Source organism: Diabrotica undecimpunctata, chromosome 3, assembly GCF_040954645.1.
Source record: "Diabrotica undecimpunctata isolate CICGRU chromosome 3, icDiaUnde3, whole genome shotgun sequence".
Lineage (NCBI taxonomy): Eukaryota > Metazoa > Arthropoda > Insecta > Coleoptera > Chrysomelidae > Diabrotica > Diabrotica undecimpunctata.
In genome coordinates, this window is record NC_092805.1 from 21,857,806 (window position 1) to 21,878,618 (window position 20,813).

At 33.6% G+C, this 20,813-nt stretch overlaps 1 protein-coding gene across 7 annotated transcripts in view; it reads left to right on the forward strand.

Moving 5' to 3' along the window:
- LOC140436570 (protein Malvolio-like) overlaps positions 1-20,813 on the forward strand; it is an 80,657-nt gene that overhangs the window by 27,732 nt on the left and 32,112 nt on the right. For 5 of the 7 annotated variants that reach the window (XM_072525496.1, XM_072525502.1, XM_072525503.1 and 2 more), the window contains exons 1-6: positions 1,692-1,812; positions 3,285-3,474; positions 7,290-7,639; positions 14,718-14,962; positions 15,851-16,059; positions 18,611-18,658. In XM_072525496.1, coding sequence (XP_072381597.1) covers positions 1,787-1,812; positions 3,285-3,474; positions 7,290-7,639; positions 14,718-14,962; positions 15,851-16,059; positions 18,611-18,658 — 1,068 coding nt within the window. In that variant the 5' untranslated portion in view covers positions 1,692-1,786. Of the gene's footprint in view, positions 1-1,691; positions 1,813-3,106; positions 3,126-3,284; positions 3,475-7,289; positions 7,640-14,717; positions 14,963-15,850; positions 16,060-18,610; positions 18,659-20,813 lie in introns of those variants that run through there. The other 2 variants (XM_072525500.1, XM_072525498.1) reach the window with 2 other exon arrangements.

Sequence of the window (20,813 nt, forward strand, 5' to 3'; positions counted from 1 at the left end):
GGGTGGTAGCGCGGAGGGCAGCAAAGAGTGCGGTTGCGCTGGAGAGGGTGGTGCCCAACATTTTGGAACTCAAATCTGAAAGAAGGAGGGCTCTACACGGTATTGTGCAGTGAATCATCCAGACGCGGCATAACGTCTGGATGATTACAGTCTGGAGTGGGGCGGTAGAGATAAAGATCTACAAGGGGATCATAATACGAGTCGACAGAACAAGTCTGTTGCGAGTAGCATGCGCCTACAGGACTGTATCTGGGGCGGCCTTGTGGATTATCACGGGTTCCGTTCCTCTGCATGTGCTAGCAGTAAAAAGGACACATCTCTTTGAAAGAAGAAAGCATTTGACTACAGCCATAAAAGACGAAAGAGAAAGATCAATGGAAAGATGGCAAAAAGAGTGGAACAGCACGGAAGATGTTGCCCAGTGGACCAAGATGCTGATCCCGAGTCTAATGGACTGGGTAGACTGTGGTCACAGGCAACTGGATTACTTTCTGACGCAAGTGCTCACAGGAGATGGGTGTTTTAGGGCGTATCTTCATAGGTTTAGAAAGACAGATAAAGACAAATGCATATAGTGTGTAGTACATGGACAGTGGAGAGAAACAGAATGTATAAAGTGATAAAATAGTGTACACAATACATCCGAGCACTCAATAAGTAGAAAAATGAAGAAGAGAAACACCAAATGGACCAACGACAGAGATAAGATCTAGATAAGAGAAGGGAGTGTTCCAAAATGTCGTCATTATACAGCGTCCATCTCACTTTTGGAGTACGGTACGTTCGACAGTCAACTGCGCACAAGTAGGAGAGGGTGGTTTTTAGTTGGTAGGCAGGATAATAGGAAGGCATCGGTTTGCACTACCTCCTTTTAGGGGGAAATGGATTCGGATGTATTCCTCTACACTGACTCCAACCCATGCCACCATTCCTAGGGATGAGTTAAACTGGTACGGTTTTTAGAAAATTTCCACCCTCAGAAAAGAAAAAAAAAACATAAAATAACACCCTCATATTGCAAAGGCATAAATTAACAACCCCATATTGTTACTTCGAAAATGAATGGTAGTCCCTCACTTATTGGAAGTACATCCGACTAGAAGAAGCAGTACTGATAATTTTTATGAACAAAAAGCATTTACTGCGATTGCTTACTACTATTGGATCTGAAAATAACCACATTTTTTGTTAACAACAGAAGACAAGCTTCTATAATAGGGTTGTATTAATTTTTCTTTATAGTAAAATTCTAAGGCGAGCGTCACGAAATTAGCGACATGAAATATTTGGAAGAGTCCATTTACTCGACGAGTGAGTCCGTTATACAACATGTAAACTTTATAACAAGGATATTAACTCTTAATAGGTTTGATGTACTTTCGAATGTACAAAAAATTGTTAAAATAAATAAATAAAATTAGGTCAAAGTCACTCACATGTGCAACCCATTCATTTAAATAAATGAATTTTGTAAATCGATGATTGTAAAAAAATCGTAAAAGAAATAAATAGTATAAAATTATTTTATTCAATTTTAAAAATATTTAAAATTTTAGAACAGAGAAAACATAGTATGAAGCTTTGCGTTAGTCTACAGTACCGCCTACAGTACATCTTTTTTGTCGAGCAGTTTAATATCGTTCAAAATAATTTATTATTCATAATATTATTTGTAACTATTTCTTTGAGACATTTTAGTGTTATTCGATAACTACCTTACTAAAGAAGAATTTTTGTGTGTGCTTATTCATCTATATAAGTCTATTCCGTATCTTATATTTGGAAAATGATAAAATGTTCTCCTGTTAATGGGTACGTAGCAAAGAACTTACAATAATCTAAGGTACCTATGTAAATAGTTTTTGATTAGTTTCTGTTTACAATTCAAACTATCCAGTTAAACCAGTAAATAATAGATAACAGTGACGTAACCAAAATTTTATTTCGGAGGGTGTCCACTCGTTTAAGTTTAGAAATTCAATCTACCAATGAATTATTTAAATTTTTTTATTAATTATTTTTATAATTTTTTTTTATAACAAGAATACTTATTCTTTTTAATATTATTTTTTGAGAAAGAATTAGTTTGTCATTAACGAAAAAACTTGCACAGAAAAATAATGACAATATAATGATTCTGCTAAAGTATTTTTGTAACTATTATTAATAAATATGTAGTTATATGAGAAACAGTATTTGTAAGAAAAAAAGTTGACTTTTAATTAAAAAAAAAATATAATACATAAAAATTTATAAATCATGTTTTTTTTCGACATTAATATATTACTTTTAAATTGCAATATTTGAAATCTTGGGGTGCCAAAAATAATATCGTGTTATAACTTATAGAAATAGTTATTAAAATCTGTCAATACCATGTAAATTGTTATCAATTTTTTCTCTTTTATGTTTACGATGTAGTTATGTATTGCGGTATGTAGTAAGTTATAAGTGTTCAATAAAACACAATCTGAAAAGTTATCAAGATATTCTCGAAAACCAATATCTGGACACTATTTAAAATAGTTTAAGAGGCATTACTTCCTAATAAAGGTTTTGTGAACAGAACAGATATTACTCGATTTGCATCTTAACAATAATCTTCATAAAAATTAAAATATTTGTTAAATTTAAAATAAAATTGTTCAATTTAATATTTTTTATGTCATTATTGAATTTAAAAATAATCAATATTTTTGATAATATGTATTTTGGATACGCCACTGACAAATACTCACAGTATTCAACATGTTTTAAATTCTTGTTCATTGAAATTTATCAATGAAACTTTTAAAGTCAACATTTCTTTGTATGTACCGAAAATTTTCTATTTAGGATATACTGCTTGTGCGGGACGGTCGAATATTTCGCGAAATTAACATCGGATTGAAAAACTAAACAACTAATGTTTAATATTTTTCAAAACTGTATCGAGTACCATCAAACACGATACCCACCAGTCCCCCCCCCCCCCCCACCATTAAAAGAGAATGATAGCTTAGGATAATTTTTATTAAACTTCTATCAAACTCGATCTAGACTTATCTCTTAAGGCATGCAACAGTCTCCATCTTTGGCTTATAGCGAAATGTTTAATTTGTAGATTTTATTCCATTATATTAAATGTGTGTTAGTCTATTTTACACTGTTCCTTTACTATCAATAATCGAATAAACATTGAAATCTTGTCCAACATTTTCATTTCTTTGTTTAATCTAATCTTGCATTATCAACAAATATTTTTAAACATATTTCAATGAATTTTCAATTTATTTTTATTTCAGAATGGCCATAAAATCAAATATAACGTCCCCGAATGGCGGAGACGGTGATGCAGCTCAAGAACAAGATTCAGGTACATCTTCAGTAACTTATAGCCCAAAAACAAACTCGAGACCGAACGAATCCACCCAGTTGTCTTCTAAACAAACATATTTTGCAGACCAAAGAATTAGGATACCAGAAGTCGAAGGGGTAAGTCATTTTTAAATCGTAAACGTTAAGAAAAATATGTAGTAAGATTTCTTTGGTTTGGAAATCTTCAAAGTATTTCGGGAATGATAAGTCCTTTTTGAGAATAATTCTCTCTCCTGTTGCCGACAAGAATGTAGCGTAGAATAGTTTTTAAATAATTTTAAACTGTCCTTGTTTTAGTGTAATGTTATGTACAATTTATGTTTAATATCATGTTTATTACATTCTGCGCTTGCTGGATAGCCCAAATTTGACGAAATGCCCCTGATGATGCTGTAGAAAGCGAAAGTACTTGGGCAAGATTTGATTATTAAAATTGTGCTCGATATTTGGCTTTAATTTTTCAAAGAAAGACATATTATCAAGAGTTTTGAGGAAACGTGGACACAATATTTGAGGAATGGTACCGTTATGTTCATCTGTAAAAACTTGAGAAAAAATAACGATAAACATATCGAAGATTAGAAGAACATAAAGACCCTTCAGCTTTTTGAAGTAATGGCATGGAGACTTTAGAAGATAAAGATGTGCGAATGTACCGATAAACTTTTTTACTATTACCACTTGCAATAATAGATTCATCAAATTGTATTCTTTACTTTAGCAACGACTGTTTAACTCAATTAGAAAAATTACGGTGATCGAGAAAATCATCAAGGGAACTAGTGAGTTTATTTGTTCGCCCAAGGCTTTCGCTTATATCGAATTAAGCGGGTAGCTGAGGGGTTAATCCAAGGTTTTAGTCGATTTAGTGGTCAGAAAGACCCACAGGACACTTCAAGTGTAGAAATTAATTGATCACCATTTCGAGTCTAAAATTGAAGGAATATTGTTGGCTCTAAACCTTGTAGGTTCAATTATCAGTTGTATTAAATTTGAGTTCATGATAAAGTTTTTAAACAAATTTTGGGAATTTATAGTATCAGTTTTGGAAATAATGGGCCAGCTAATCTCTGTAAAATTGAAATCTCCAATAACAATGAGATTTTCAAGTGATGATAATTCCTCAAGTTTGTCAATAAGTATATTGTCCTGACTACGTACTGCATCCGGAGGCCGGTATATACAAACTATATTAAATATATAAGAGTTATTGGTAATAAGTAAGTGGATAATTTCTATACCTGGTACGTCTATTATTTTATTACTGATTTAAAAAAGTATTAGTAATTTTATTTGCTAAATAGATGCATAATCCTCCCCCTCGACGAGTACCACTGTCTCTATGACGTATAGTAAAATTATCAATGTTTACAATAGCATCGGTATAGAAGAATTAAGCCACGTTTCTGTTAGGAGAATAATATAAGGTTTTAAAAGTTGAGCAGTACTTACAAATTCATTATCTTCTATTTGCTCCAACCGTCTTTTCCCGAGTTCTGTATCTTAACTTCAGTGGAATCCAATTCGTGATTATTTTTATCATTTCTGGAGGTGTTCTTTCCATTATATGGCCTACCGATTATAGACATCTTGTAATGTCTTGCAATTTCTTCTTCCAAATACAGATATGTTATGTCGATAAGTCATAAAAATAACGGTCATACAACAGCAACAAAAACTAGAATATATTAATCGACAATAAGGCCAATATTGTCATAGACTGCGCAGTAACGCACCTAGAATTTGCCTCTGGGGGGGTTTTGGTTGATCACCAAAATTTGTTTTATGGTGTTACCTCCATTTTGAGTCCTTAAAATGTGTAAGTAACAGTGTCGGAATATGGTCCTGGGGGGTGTTTAACCCCCAAACCCCCCCTCGGTGCGCCACTGAGACTGCGAAAAGAAGGCAGATACAACGAAAACACAAAGAAAAAAAATCAACATATAGAAATAATGATAGGAAGAAAACAGATCCGTTAGAATAGGAATCATCTAGGTTTGATCTGCATTTCTTATGTTATTTATAGTTTCTCCATTCACCGTAATACTTGCCACGATATCTTATGGAATTTAATGCCTCTAAAAATATATTCTAATCATAAATTGGCAGTAACTATATTATCATGCACCGTTGACTGTTTTTCATAATGTACTTACCTTCATAGACTTTTTAAATTCAAATCGAAAATTTTTTTTTTCATTACTAATTATGTATAAAATAATCAAAATCCTGTCTCAGTTGTTTATCCATAAATTTTGCGTATTTATTATTTATGAAAAGTCAAGGATTTCTGGTACTTTGTATAAAATTTCCTACAAAGCAGTAATATTAACATTTCTGTGAAAACCCCTGTTAAAATCGAACCAATTACCATGTCCGATCGATTTAAATTCTTAATTGTATATTTAAATGCTAAAATATTCAAAACAAAAGAACCAAAAAGAATTTGCAGATCTGAATTCCAAGAAATATAAATGCCATGTATATAGTTTATGTATTTTTAAGACGTTGTTTTATTTATCAGACGCACAAGGAAGGGTAATGAATGAAATCATAAAAAAATTCCTACTTGATAACGGATATCATTTAAGCGACAATGATAGTTAAAGTTCACTGGATTTTCTTTAATTTTTGTATTTACTCGTATATTTATTTTTATACAATGGGCTTTCGTACATAACTATATATAACCTTTTTATTTTTCTAATTATATTCGAAATTTTCTAGTCAGGGGTCAAGTCAATGAAATCATATTCTCTTGCATTTTTTATTGACTTTTTCAAAGTGAGAAAATTGAGATTTTCAAACAGTACTTGTTAAAATAGAAGGAATGCTAAATTCGACACTCCTTTCCTCTCTTTCCAATGATCCTTCCGATATGAATCCGCCTAACAACTGCTCACTTCTTAATTGGCCGACCAATCAATTCAATCTTTGTACTGTAATCTCGTCTACCAGTAAACGAAAAACTCCAATTTCTTCAGCAATATTTCTGGAAATGTTGGTCTAAAGAATATGTTTCAGAACTTCAACAGAGACAGAAGTGGACGGTGAATCGTTCAAACCTTAAGGTAAATACATTAGTTCTCATCAACGATCTCCAGTTACCATCCAAGAGATGGCTTATTGATGGAGTATGAGATCTTCATCCTGGAAATGATTGCGATGTCTTGTGAAAGTGCAGACTTCCAATTCTATTCTCCGCAAGGCAGTGTCAAATATATATCCCCTTCCGGTTGAAACGAACTAATAATATGAAAGTACACTTTTTCGAGTAGGTCACTCTATTTCACTTAAGATATATTTATTTTGTCATAACGTAATTGTTTTGAAAGTGTCACCATAGGGAAGTTTGGGCTTTATAAAGAAACAACTCCATATAGGCTCCCTAGGTGCTCTACAGAGGACTTCGGCCAGTCAATTCAGAGTTTCCTCTGCGTTTCCATCCCAATTTGGTGGGTTAGTTAATTTCTCACAAATAAAACTCGGTTTGGTGGTGAAAAGGTCCTAGCAAAAGTGTCTAAGGACAAGCAGGGAGCCCCGTGAAGGAGGCTCCCAGGGTGTAGGAGACCCTACATGGGAGCCGGAGTAAGGCTAGGCTTGACTACCCATGGCTAGGAAAATGCACTCTTTTCATCGACGTGCTCGTTGCCAAACGTTACCCCTTTCAAGGTGAGCATGTCTAAAATTCAAACCTCTTTAAATTACGCTCCAATCAGCGTAAGAGTGCCCGAATGGCCGCGTTGTAAATCATAAAAGAGACAAGAAGTTCAAACCAGCGCAAATATATAGTCCACCTTTCATGGTTTCTTCACATTCCTTCACTTAATAACGTCACTAACATATTTTCTGTTCTTCAGAATATAGTTTCCAAATGCTGCTAGACGGTATCTTTTAATTATACCAATCTTATACGGAACCTTTTTTTTCAGACGGGCTTCAGTTTTAGAAAATTATGGGCGTTCACAGGACCAGGGTTTCTGATGTCCATCGCCTATTTAGATCCCGGCAACATCGAAAGCGATCTACAAAGTGGAACCGTCGCCCAATATCGGTTGCTATGGGTACTTCTTAGTGCAACTCTTTTAGGACTTTTAATGCAGCGATTGTCGGCCAGACTGGGTGTTGTGACGGGTCTACATTTAGCAGAGATGTGTTATAGACAATATAGGAAAGTACCGCGACTTATATTGTGGATAATGATAGAGATAGCGATTATAGGTAGTGATATGCAAGAGGTGATTGGTACTGCCGTGGCTATATACCTTCTTTCGAATAGAGTGTAAGTATAAATAGTTAAACTCTTAGATTTAAGATTCTATAAATGTATATAAACCATATACTATCTCATCATCATCATCCTGGCTTTACAACCCTGCGTAGGTCCTAGCCTCCTCAAGAATTTCTCTCCAGTCGTCCCTATCCATCCCTTTCTCCGCCAAGCACGTATTACCATATTTCTCATGTCTTCATCGATGTTATCAAGGAACCTTGTTCTGGGTCTTCCTCTTCGTCTCTGACCAATGGGTCTATCAAGGAGCGTTTTTCTAGCTAGGTCATTTTATTCCAATCTGCATTACATGCCCTATCTACCTCAGACGTCCTATCTTAATATGTTTCACTGCTCCATAGATTCGTCTTAGTACTTTTCTTTTGAAACATACTAACATGTTTTCATTATTTTTTGTTAGAGTCCAGGTCTCTGAACCATATGTTAGGACCATATATTATTGTTTTGTAGAGTTTTATTTTTGTATTTTTCGATATAATTGTGGATTTAAGGAGAATATTGAGCCCAAAATATATTAAACCCATTTTTGTAGCTGATTCTTTTAATGCTACATACGCCTCTCGTACAGCGTTTTCCGTTCTCCCAACAATATTGATATCATCGGCATAGGCCAGGATTTGCACTGATTTATTATATATTGAACCAGTGGTTGTGATTTGTGACATATATATTACTTTTTCCAGAGACAGATTAAACAGTATACGTTATTTGTTTTAATATGTTCAGACAGTGCCCCCTGAATTCGTACTCTACATAACTTTTTCAAGAGTTAGTTTTGTTAAATTTACCAACTGATTTGGTATTTCTAGCTCTTTCATTGCTTTGAACATTTTTCTTCTATTCACAGAGTCGTAGGCTGCTTTGTAGTCTATAAATATGTGATGAGTATCAATGCCATATTCCAGTTTTTTCTAAAATTTGTTTCAGGGGTGCAATCTGATAAATTGTCGATTTAACACCTCTGAAACCAGCCTGGTATTTTCCTACTATTCGTTCTGCATATGGTGCCATACGGTGACATAGTACTGTGGAAAATATTTTATACGCTGCATATAGAAGCGTTAATTCCTCTGTGGTTAGAGCATTCAAAGATATATCCTTTTTTGTGTATCGTGCATTTCTTTTATAAGCTGCTGTAATGCCATTATGGTATCATGACCACTTTCTTTATATAGTTCAGCTGGGAGATTATCTATTCCGGGTGATATGTTTCTGGCTAGTTTTTTAACTTCATCTTTAACTTCAAGAATCGTTAGTGGTTCCTCTTCCCTTTCGTCTGTTCCCCTTACATCATCTCTTTCGTCTTCCAGGTTTTCTTCTTCCTCTATATGATGATAAGTGCCTGGTTATAGTATTCCACCCATCTATTCAATACATCTTTCCTTGTTATTACTAGGTCGCCATTCTGACTTCTGCATTGTCTTGTGATTTCCTTGAATTCTTTTCTGTTGATGTTAACTCTCTTATAGAATGCTCTGAATTCTTTGTCTCTGTTGAGGTTTTCTATATATTTAAGTTCCTTATTTAAGTGGTTTCGTTTTTTCTTTTGTGCATCATATTTCCTTCTCTTCTCTTTGTGTTGGTAATTCTCTACAGTTGTTCTAGTTCCATATACTATCTTCTTCTTCTTCCTATGCCGTCCCCATTAACGGAGGTTGGCGACCACATTTTTAAAGGCTTCTCTATCTTTTGCAACGTGGAATAATTCGTCTACAGTCATGTTTGTCCAGTCTCGAATATTTCGCAGCCATGACTTCCTCTTTCTACCTATTCCCTTTTTGCCATCGACTCTACCCTGCATGATGACCTGCAGAAGACTATATTTATTATTTCTTAGTATGTGTCCAAGGTATGCAGTCTTGCGTACTTTTATCGTTCTCAACAATTTTTTGTCTCGACCCATTCTTCTCAGCACTTCGTCATTGGTGACCCTGGCAGTCCATGGGATTCTCAACATTCTCCGGTATATCCAAAGTTCAAAGGCTTCAATCTTTTTAACTATTTGCGCTTTTAGTGTCCATGTTTCTACCCCGTACAATAGTTGCGACCAGACGTAACATTCAACAAACCTCAGTCTCAGCGCAATATTCAGATTTTTGTCAGAGAACAATTGTTTGAATTTTAAGAACGCTGCCCTTGCCATTTCTATTCGTACCCGGATCTCTTGGTCTGGATCTAATTCTGTGTTGATGTAAGCTCCCAGATATTTATATTTTGTCACTCTCTCTATTTGCTGTCCACCAAGAGTTAGTTGTTCATTATTTATTGGACTCCTTGATACTATCATAAATTTGGTCTTATCTGTGTTGATGTCAAGTCCCATTTGAATGCATTCACTATTTATTGCATCTAGTAAAGTTTGTAGATCTTCTATACTCTCAGCCATAATTACCGTGTCATCTGCAAATCTCATGGTGTTTATGATTTCTCCACCAATTCTTATTCCCTCTTTTCTTTCCCATAAGGCTTTTCTGAATATGACCTGTGAGTACGCGTTGAAAAGCGTCGGAGACAAGACGCATCCTTGCCTAACCCCTCTCGCAATCGGTATATTATTTGTTTCTATATCGTTCACCTTTACTACTGCTTTCTGGTTCCAGTATATAGCCTTAATAAACTCAATGTCTTTTTTGTCTAAATTGATGTTTTTTAATTCATTTATTAACTTCATATGCTGCACTCGGTCAAAGGCCTTCCTAAAGTCTATGAAGCATACATATGCACTCTTGTTATATTCCCGACATTTCTGCAAGAGTACCGTCAACGCAAATAATGCCTCTCTTGTACCCATGCCTCCTCTGAAGCCAAACTGAGTTTCATCTATCTGCTCCTCACATTTCTTATAAATTCGGTTTTGAACAATTTTCAAGAGAATCTTTAAAGGGTGGCACATTAGGCTTATCAATCTATAGTCATTACATGATTTGGGATTGTTGTTTTTTGGTAGAGGTAAAAATATCGATTTAAGCCGTTCTTCCGGGATGTTGCCCTCTACATATATGTGGTTGAGAATTCGGGTGAGTCTCTTTATATTACCGTCATCTAAGGCTTTTAACAGTTATACTATCTATATATACTATCTAAGTAATACTATATATACTATCTAAGGGATAGAATTATGTGACAACACAAAGGGTAGCTTTATATTTTATTTGTCTTGTGCTGCATAGATCATTTTATGGACTCAATGTTGAAAGAATCTCATAAGAGATCATGTAATAATCTTTGATATAGTCATTTGATGTGTTAATAAAAAAATATTAGTTAGGAGGTATACGATCATTAAATATTGTGTTTATATGGGATTAAACCGCAATTGAGTGTAATAAAACTTATCATTAAGTTTCAAGTCTTAAAATTTAGTGTTGTATAAAAAAAAGAAACAATGATCAAAAATTATAAAAATATTACGGGATGTACCCCTTTAAAAAGCACTAACACTGCACGACACAGGGTATATAAAATGTTAAAGAAAATTATAAATGATAGCAGCCGTTTTACCCCTGTATAGTTCACCTTCTTTAAAATATTTAATATAGTTATTTAATCTGCAGTATTAAAGGCAGTACAAAGAAGTTAAAAACTGCGAATTCTTTGTTTTACTGTACTTGTTTCCACTCTAGACATTCTTGTTCTTTTAAATAGAATAAGGACGGTTTCTCCCATTGCTCTTTGGCAACCAAACGAAGAAGAAATTTTTACTCAAGTTGCAATGGACTAAACTCGAAATTACTAGTTTTAAGGACTCAAAACCCTTAGCACCCGGCGAAAACATGCCAGTATTACGGTCCCATTTGTTTGCTTGGTCGGTACTGAATCTTAATTCCCACACATCAACGAATTTTTAGCCGCAAAAATTCCCCCACGGGCTAAAAGTATTCCACTTAGCATGCCATTATCACCCGATCTTAATTGAAAACCAATTAAAAGATAATTTGGGCTGTTAAGATATTTAACAGCCCATTTAACTTTGTTAAGATAATTAACTGTTTATTAATTTTAAGAGACACTCAAAGTTTGTTTTTACAGTTTAAAATTTTAAAACGCATTATATTAAGTGCATATTAGGAACTGTATAGATTTTTAAGGTATACAGGGTCGCATAAAAGTTACTGCTTTCTGTTACAATTAGAGTAATAATGGCATACGCGGGATTCTTTAACTGGAAAGATTCTCTTTCACCATAAAAATGCACCTGTCCCACAAAGCTTTTCGTAATGAGAATCTCTTTGGGACCAATGGGATTTGAAATAGCAGTTATTGCAAAGATTTTCAAGAAACCATATTGAACCAAGGAGAGTATATATTTAGAAGCAAATGCATGTTTTTAATAAAATGCATTTTTTATCTCTAGGCCAGGGGCTTGCTCACGTAGCATCATATTTACCAAAAAACTGTTCGTAGAGCGTTTAGTCCCATAGTATTGTTGATTATCCCTAGTCCTTTTAGTTGTTTGCTTTTTTTTTCTTTGTACTTTTTTGCTTAAAAAATGTTTCAGAACTTTCTTCCAAAATTTCCTGTTCTTCATCGTTTTCGCCTAACATTTGATCTTATCTTCAATATTAAATTTTATACTGTCTCATTGATCCACTGTTGATATTTTTTAATAGTATTTATTTCAAGGCATGAGTCTATTTTTTCCACTTTCTTGTTGATGTGCATAGTATGTAGCATATTGATGGTAGTTAAGATGGTTTACTTCTTTAAGTGTGTTTCATTAATTTGGATTTTCGTTCTTTGTTGCCCTACCCGTGTTTTATGCCTATTTGCAGTTCCTTTATTTTACGACGCATATATCTTAATACATCTGGTATTATTTCCCAAAATAACTATTTTGAACTTAATTTTCTTAATCCATGCAGTTAAATATTTATTGTTTATGAAATATCAAACCAAAAAATACCGTTTACGTAATAAGAAGATAAACATAGTTAATCTTAGGATTATTTGGTCGCTAAATTTTATACCTTGTTATTGTGAATCTCTAACCTTGGGTTAAATATGTTTTACATATTTACATCTACAAATTTCCTACACAAGAAAATGGCAAATTTTGGAAGTAAGTTAAGATTTGAAATATAAATTACTAATTTAAAAAATAGATCGATACTGTTCAGCTAATTATACAGGGGACAAAAAAGAACAATATGACTGTTTATACGAGGCTTGTGCAATTGAAACCCATCTTTGGTACAGAAAAAAATTATTGCTTCAATTAAGGCACATATCCCAATATTTCACTAGCCCATGTATATCCTGCTTAAATAATTGTTGCGGCTGTTGCTCGAAGAATTCTTTTACAGCATTTTGTACTTCAAAAGCAAAGATCGTTTGTTATCTAGCAACCAAGATACTGGAATTTTTGTACGGGTTCTATCTGTTTGTTGTAGATACGAATATTAATGTCGGTATTTGGTGCACGTGTAACGGCCATCACTTTTGTTTTATTTGTGTTTATATTCAGCCCCAAGCTATCTCCCTCTCTGGTTATGGCATTCAAAAGTCGTTGCAAACGATCAGCACTGTCCGCAATAATGACGGGGTCGTCTGCGTATCTTAAGTTGTTTACATATTCTCCGTTGATTTTTATTCCTTCTTCAATATTTTTGAGGGCATTTTGGATGATCTTTTCGGATTATATATTAAACAATAGTGGAGAAAGTACACAGCCCTGGCGAACTCCTCTTTTTATGGACATTTCTGCTGCCATACGATTGTCTATTTTAATCGACGCCATTTGATCCCAATATAGGTTTTTAATAAGGGACGCCGTGTTTTGGTCTATACCATGTTGTGTTAGGGTTTCTATGAGTTCTGTGTGTTTTACTCGATCAAACGCTTTTTCCTAGTCGATAAAACAGAGAAACACGTCTTTTCGTTGATCTCGCTTGTTAAATACAACGCACAAATACAAGCAAATTGCCAAATACAGAGATCTTGAGACATAAATGAGGAGGCACTGGAGAATGGAAAACCAATTATCATCTCTACTATTGGTGTCATTCTGAAAAATAATCTTATAAACAACATGAAACAGCCGAGTCTTGATGAAAATCTGTACAAGACTATACAAAAGGTCTTGCTACGTCTTGCCACGTCCAGGTGCCTTCGAAAATTTTTGGATAATACAGAAATTGCTCTGCAACTGGATATGTCGCTCTGATGATACCTAATGAGGTTGAAATACGTATAAGCGACTGGCGGATGCTCTGCATCGAAATTAAATCTAATACCGTTTTTCTGTTTTAGTTCTTTACTCTGTTTTGAGTACTAGAAACTGAATTCACTAAGAATTTTTACCGTGATGAACGGTATGTGGAATGCAAATTATTGATTCCCTTGTCGATTAATTTATCAATATGTCTGCTTTGCAAGTTTTAGAAAACACAGTGGTAAGAATTTGAATTCAGTTTTGTCTGTTGATGTTGCTGATTTACTGTTGTTTTTGGATAATACTTAGGGCTCGATAACATGGAAAGAGCTCAATTCTTTTGATACTGTGAATTTTTACCTTGAGAGGAATTGAGAGCTGTATGGTTTAAATCTGGATAATTGGAATATTTTAGCTGTTTTAAAAACATGCCTTTTTATATCTAAACGATATTTATCAAAAATATGCCACTTCTACAGAATTGTGGCAATGAGAAGTGACATGACACAGCAGAGCTGCCAACAGACAGACATATTGCCCAGTGAAGTAAGGCATAGAAATTAATATATGTTCTATCATCTCATAGAATATAATAGCGTCTGAATAAAGGAATTTCAACTAAAATAAATGAAAATTGAAAATGAAAAATAAAGATTAAATAGGATATTTAGTTGATTGAAGAATTGAGCGCCAATTATTTTTAGAATAAAAATAGTAAAATGAAAGAAAAAGTTAATAAATGAATAAAATCAAAAGAAAATCGTAATAAAATAATTATTAAAAGAAATTTACAAATTTAACCATTCTCAATGAATATTGTTAAAACTTTAATGACACAATTATTTTACTTTTACCAAAACTTTGTATGTTATTATCTTTATTTCAATCTTAACATCCACATCTTTTTTTTTGTTTCAGAATACCAATTTGGGGAGGAGTTCTAATTACGATCATAGATACATTTACATTTTTGTTCCTCGATAAGTACGGCCTGAGAAAGTTGGAATCGTTCTTTGGCCTTCTAATCACAATAATGGGAGTTACCTTTGGATTCGAATACGTAACCTCAAAACCCAACGCTGTGGGTGTTTTAGAGGGTATGTTTATACCCTGGTGTAAAGACTGTGATAGTAGGGCATTGTTACAAGGAGTTGGAATTATAGGTAAGCATAATTGACACAACAATTACAATTGTAGTTAGTATATTTTTTGCATTCATCAAACATTTAAAACGAAAAGATTTTATTACTACAAACGATTTTTTATTTGTTTGCCTGTAATACTTATGTATGTAATATATACCTATTAGGTTTAATAATGTCACTTGTGTTGGCTGGTGACTTTTGTCAGACCCACACATGCTCAGGGTTTCGAATAAGGGCCAATATTTTTCCTTTCGAATAAATCTGAAAACTTCTACATTATGTCGGTTTAATTTTAATCATTACTAACTTTAAAATGTAATTTAAATATTTTTATACCGGTTTGTGAGAGGCTTTTATGCAAGTACTCAATTTTTCACTGATGATGGTATGATAGGATCTAAAACATTTTGAAAATTTTAATCCGTTTGGATGTTTTCAATATTTCAATATTTTAACAAATATACCAATTACACTAGAAGATTTTTTAGTTCATTATAAAAGTTAATTAAATAATGGGTTATCATGGAATTAGTGGCAGTTATCCAGCATATTCTGATGTAAACTGTGTTAGAATAACTTTTATAATGATAGTTGTCTTTTTGAGAAAAATTCTTGTCCACGACAGTCATAACTAGATGAAAGTTTATCTGAAAATCTCTAACAGGTGATGTTAAGATTGGTAGTGGCATTACATGATTTTCTGAAGTCTGCGGAGATTTTTATATCTCTTATAGTCTGGTGGAAGTCGTGGACATTGAAAGGTATTACATTGATCATGACTTACTCTATAACCTAGATATTACAGACTCACATTGCACAGTTTTCATTATTTTAAAAACCAGCTTCTTTATTATATATTATCTGCTATATATTGGCTTATTCCCAAAATTAATATTTCATTTTCAGGCGCTGTGATCATGCCCCACAACCTCTACCTCCATTCAGCGCTTGTAAAGTCACGAGCCATCGATCGAACAAAATCAGAGAAAATTAGAGACGCCAATAAATATTACTTTATAGAAGCATGTATAGCATTGCTTGTTAGTTTCGTTATAAATGTATTCGTCGTGGCTGTTTTTGCTCATGGATTGTTCAAAACAACCAATAGGCAAGTGGTAAGTAGTTTATTACTTTAGATTATTGGATACATTATTTCGTCATGGTAACCATTCAGCCTCATTAAGGTTTTTCTTTTTTCTACCGTGAGATTTTAAACTTACTATACTTCATTCGGTATTATAATGACAATTTTGTACTGTGATAGGTTTACAAGCTGAGCCCATCTCAAATTGGCTTATGCTTCTACGCATCAATATGGAAGAATTGTGCATGCCACGATAAGAAGTAGCACAATCGAAAGAAGCCTACATTTTATGTTAGTTAGGATGTTCTTTTTAACATACGAGTAAAAGAAAACACTCTGTGTCAACTGACAAGTCATAGAAACATAATTTTAGTTTAAATTCTAATGGGCTTCATCAATACACAATCTAATTGGATACAATTGTCATAGCGCTTACGAATATTTCTAATTACATTTCTTAGTTGTTGGACAGTAATTTCTGCACAGTAATTTTTGCACATGCCTGTCGAATTCTTGCACCAAGTTCGTCTATGTCATTTGGGCGTGTTTGGTAAACGTTTTGTTTGATAATTCCCCAGAGGAAAAAGTCTAAAATTGTGAGATCTGGATATCTGGGTAACCAATCTATCAACGGACTACCACAATATTTGCAGAGGTTTAAAAATTTTCATTAAGCTATTGATTCAGTTGTGGCGTAATAAACAGAACATCCATTTAACTGCTTATTCAAATTTAATTGTTAATAGGACTCCTCAAAAAACACATTATAACATTTTGTTTGTGGTTTATTTTTTAATGTTTTTATTGTGTAGACACATGCAGAACAAGTACAAAATTGTGTGTGGAGTCAAGTGAAAAGGTATGTGGCTTTAAACAACATCGATTTTAAAGAAAAAATGGTAGAACGGTTGATAAAAGAAGCTTACCAACGCGTATCTAAAGAGCAGTGTATTATTATGTGAACCACGTCAAGAAAGTAGAAGAAAAAATGTTTGCGTAGGCAATTTGCAGGAAGATATTGAACCGGTGATAATTTATATAGGAGATGATTCAGAATTAACGATAAATATCTCAGATTTAATGCTACAGTACTATACAAACTACCATACACCTACCACTGTACTGACATGAGCTGTGCGATGTCAGACCAACACTGCATTCTAACTGTGGATTCTACTTTAGGAATTAAATTTTTACACACTTCAAAAATACTTTTCTTTTCATGGGTGCATGAAAATTGCATATGAAAACTGCCCTTTAAACTTTACTGACATTTAAAACGCATTTTGATTTTTGTCGATAAGACCCTCTGATCAAAGTATATCGATTTAGCGGAAAAATCGCTACAAGAATTTTCTATTTTGAATTAAGAAAAAGTATCGAAGTATGCCCTGGAAATTTGAATAAACATTTTGAATTCTGTCCAGAAAGAAGTAAACCTTGTATTACATAACATTTGAAAAAAATTGTTAAAATCGGTTATAAACGTCAAATTTTATGACTGTTTCCAATCTAAATGGGTCACACTGTATATAGATCTATTTCAATACATTAAATTAACTTGAATCCAATTATAGGTGATTCTAAGTACCTCGCTGCTCGAGTGTATGAGCACTACGTATGAGTGTATGGTGGTCCTACAGTATATATCAGGAGCACCACTTAAGTACAGTCTAAAGGTTGCCATATACGCTACGATAAATCGACAACGATTTAACAAACTGTACAGTTGGTCGTTCATTCCACTACCATACACGCTACAATAACTAGTTGCGATTTAACGGTACCGTTAAAACTGTATAGTTCTCTTCATATCAATAATCAACAATTTTCATGTGTAATTTTCATTGTTTGCGTTAGCGGTCGTGGCATTAATATTTGCCTTGAAAAAGATAAAAAAGTGGAAAAACCGTAGCATCTGGTGTATAGACTGGCTGATGAACGGAGAAGTTTATTCTTATGTGAATTTGTTGAAAGAATTAAAAATGTTTCCAAAATATTGGCATAATTTTCCAAGAATGGGTAATGAGACTTACTTACAACCGCTGTCTATGGTAGCGCCAATAATCTAAAAGAAAGATACTGTTATGAGAACTGCTATTATATGAACATACACATATCGATAAAACTGCGTAGTTCCTCTGATTCCGATAAATCTTTTGACATTTTTGTACTGTTCCGTTCGACGGTACCGTTTTTAAAAATCGTAGAAAACTGTGAAGTTTTACCCCATACACGTAGTGATTATCGGTGTAATTTGAACGGTACAGTTAAATCGTAAGATTTATCGTAGTGTCTATGGCGTCTTTAAAATCACTAAGTCTGACACACGTGACAGATATTAATAGGAACCCAGAGCTTGACTTCAAACCAAGTACTATGCCCATAAATACAAGCACTTGCTCGCTGTTCCAATATAGACCCATTTGTAAATCAAACAAATGTTTTCTTTATTTATCATTATGTATACATGTTTTTGAAATAATTAGATTACTAAACTACCATGAAGATAAACATGATAATTAAAAAAAATGCCATTGATTATTGAATAATATACTAATGATTGTGTTTTATTATTTCAGCGTGACCTTTGTGCCAATCATCCGACCCTCAATTCAACTGTATTTCCAGTAAGTTTTTATCTTATATAAAGTCTAGAATTATGAGACAGACAGCGGATTTTGTGATTAGAACAGTAAAGCCGTCATATCCTTTCACTATCTTTCCGCGAAATCTTAATTTATACGATAGTTAAATATTTAGAAGATAAATACAAGGTATGAACAACAGGTAACAAAAAAAAATGCTTATCTCAAAAATAATATTTATAAGAAGTACAGGGTGTCCCAAATTGGTGTGTTTGCAGAGTAGGTATACCGATAACTAGATGAGATAAAAAAAAAGTAGTTAAGATGTCATGGCTTCTTTTTTCGTTAAAGTAACGATTGTCCAATCAAATCATCAATACCTCCTAACATTAGCAAGATACAGGGCGATTATTGAAAAATGTCGAAAACAACAGGGTTATATATTCTTCATTAGGAAAAACTAAAAAAACTTTATTAAAACTTTTGATAGAGATATTATAGAAGGGTTCAGTGGCGTTCACGAATTTTTTTTAGGGGGCCCCGCTACAGAAATATGATACCAACTTGGGTTTTTTTTATATGGGGCACCCCATATATTTTGACATTTTTCGTATACATTTTTATTTCTCTTTCACCTAATATGACATAATCTATATCTACTTTCAGTCGTTGGAGGTACTCTGCAAATAAAATGAGTTGATCTCATGTTAAAGGCACTTAAAAATAAAACACTCGGTAGCATATTCATCATCATCATCACTGGCTCGACAACCCTTTTTGGGTCTTGGCCTGTTCCAGGATTCTTCTCCATTCTGATCTGTTTCGTGCTTTTTTTCTCCAGTTTTTTATTTTTAAGGTTGTTATATCATTTTCTATCTCAGTTTCGGTCTTCCTCTTGTTCTTTTTCCTACTGGCATCTGTTTGAATATTTTGTTTGGTATTTCGCCTTCTTCCATTCTTTCTACATGTCCTATCCAACGCAGCCGTCCTATTTTAATGAATGTTATAATATCCGGATCCTGGTATATTTTGTATAGTTCAGAGTTATATCGTCTTCGCCATATTCCGTTTTCTTTTGTGCCCTTATATATGTGTCGCAAGATTTTTCTTTCGAAGGTGGCTAACAACGTTTCCTCTCTTTTAGTGAGTGTCCAGGTTTCTGAGTCATATGTGAGTACCGGTCTTATTAGGGTTTTATATATTTGGCATTTTGTCTTTCTTGCGACGTTATCTGATCTTAAGTGTCTAATTAAGCCATGGTAACATTTATTTGCAATAAATATTCGCCTCTTCACTTCCTCCGTAACGTTATTATCAGACGTGACTAGGGATCCCAAGTATATAAAGTTTTTTACCCCCTCTATGTTGTATTCTCCTATTGTTATATTTTGTGGCTGACTTATTGCTGCGTTTTTACTTACCTGCATATATTTTGTTTTGGTCTGATTGATTTTAAGACCACTATTTTGTGCAGCTCGTTCTATTTGGTTGTATGCCTCTATCATTTCTCTTCTTGATCTTATGATTATGTCAACATCATCTGCAAATGCTAGTATTTGCACGCTTTTATTAATGATTGTTCCTCGTGTATTGACTGTTGTGTCCCTCAGTATTTTCTCGAGTACGATGTTGAACAAGATGCATGATAGAGCGTCTCCCTGGCGTAGTCCCTTTTTCACATCTATTGTTTCCGTTAATTCATTTTGTATCCGGATTCTACTTTCTACTTTTAACTTTTACTTTTAGAGATTCTTTTATCAGTTCTATTAGTTGTGTTCTCGGTAGCATATTATAACATTTTATTATGAGCATACTAATCCCTGACAGTTTTATTTAGCAAAAATAAAATCGCTACATACCTAACTCAAAAATAAAGTCAATAATTAACTGCTTATTGTTGTTTTAAAGTGAATTTAGGGTTCATAGAAGGTATCATTTTTAAATTATTAAAGAGAAGGTTTTTTGGCAGCTATTAATTCTCTCTTTTTATTTATAAAAAAATCCATTGACTTACTGTTGTATTCTTGGTGCTTCAATTCCAAGTGCCGCTTCAATTTTGAAGGTTTCGTAGGCTCATTTGAAAGTGCAGCATAACAAATAACGCATACTGGTTTGTCATTAGTAAACTTTATAAACTGAAAACCGAACTGTAAGTAATCTTCAGATTATTTTCGGGTCCAGGACTCCTTCTTCGTTT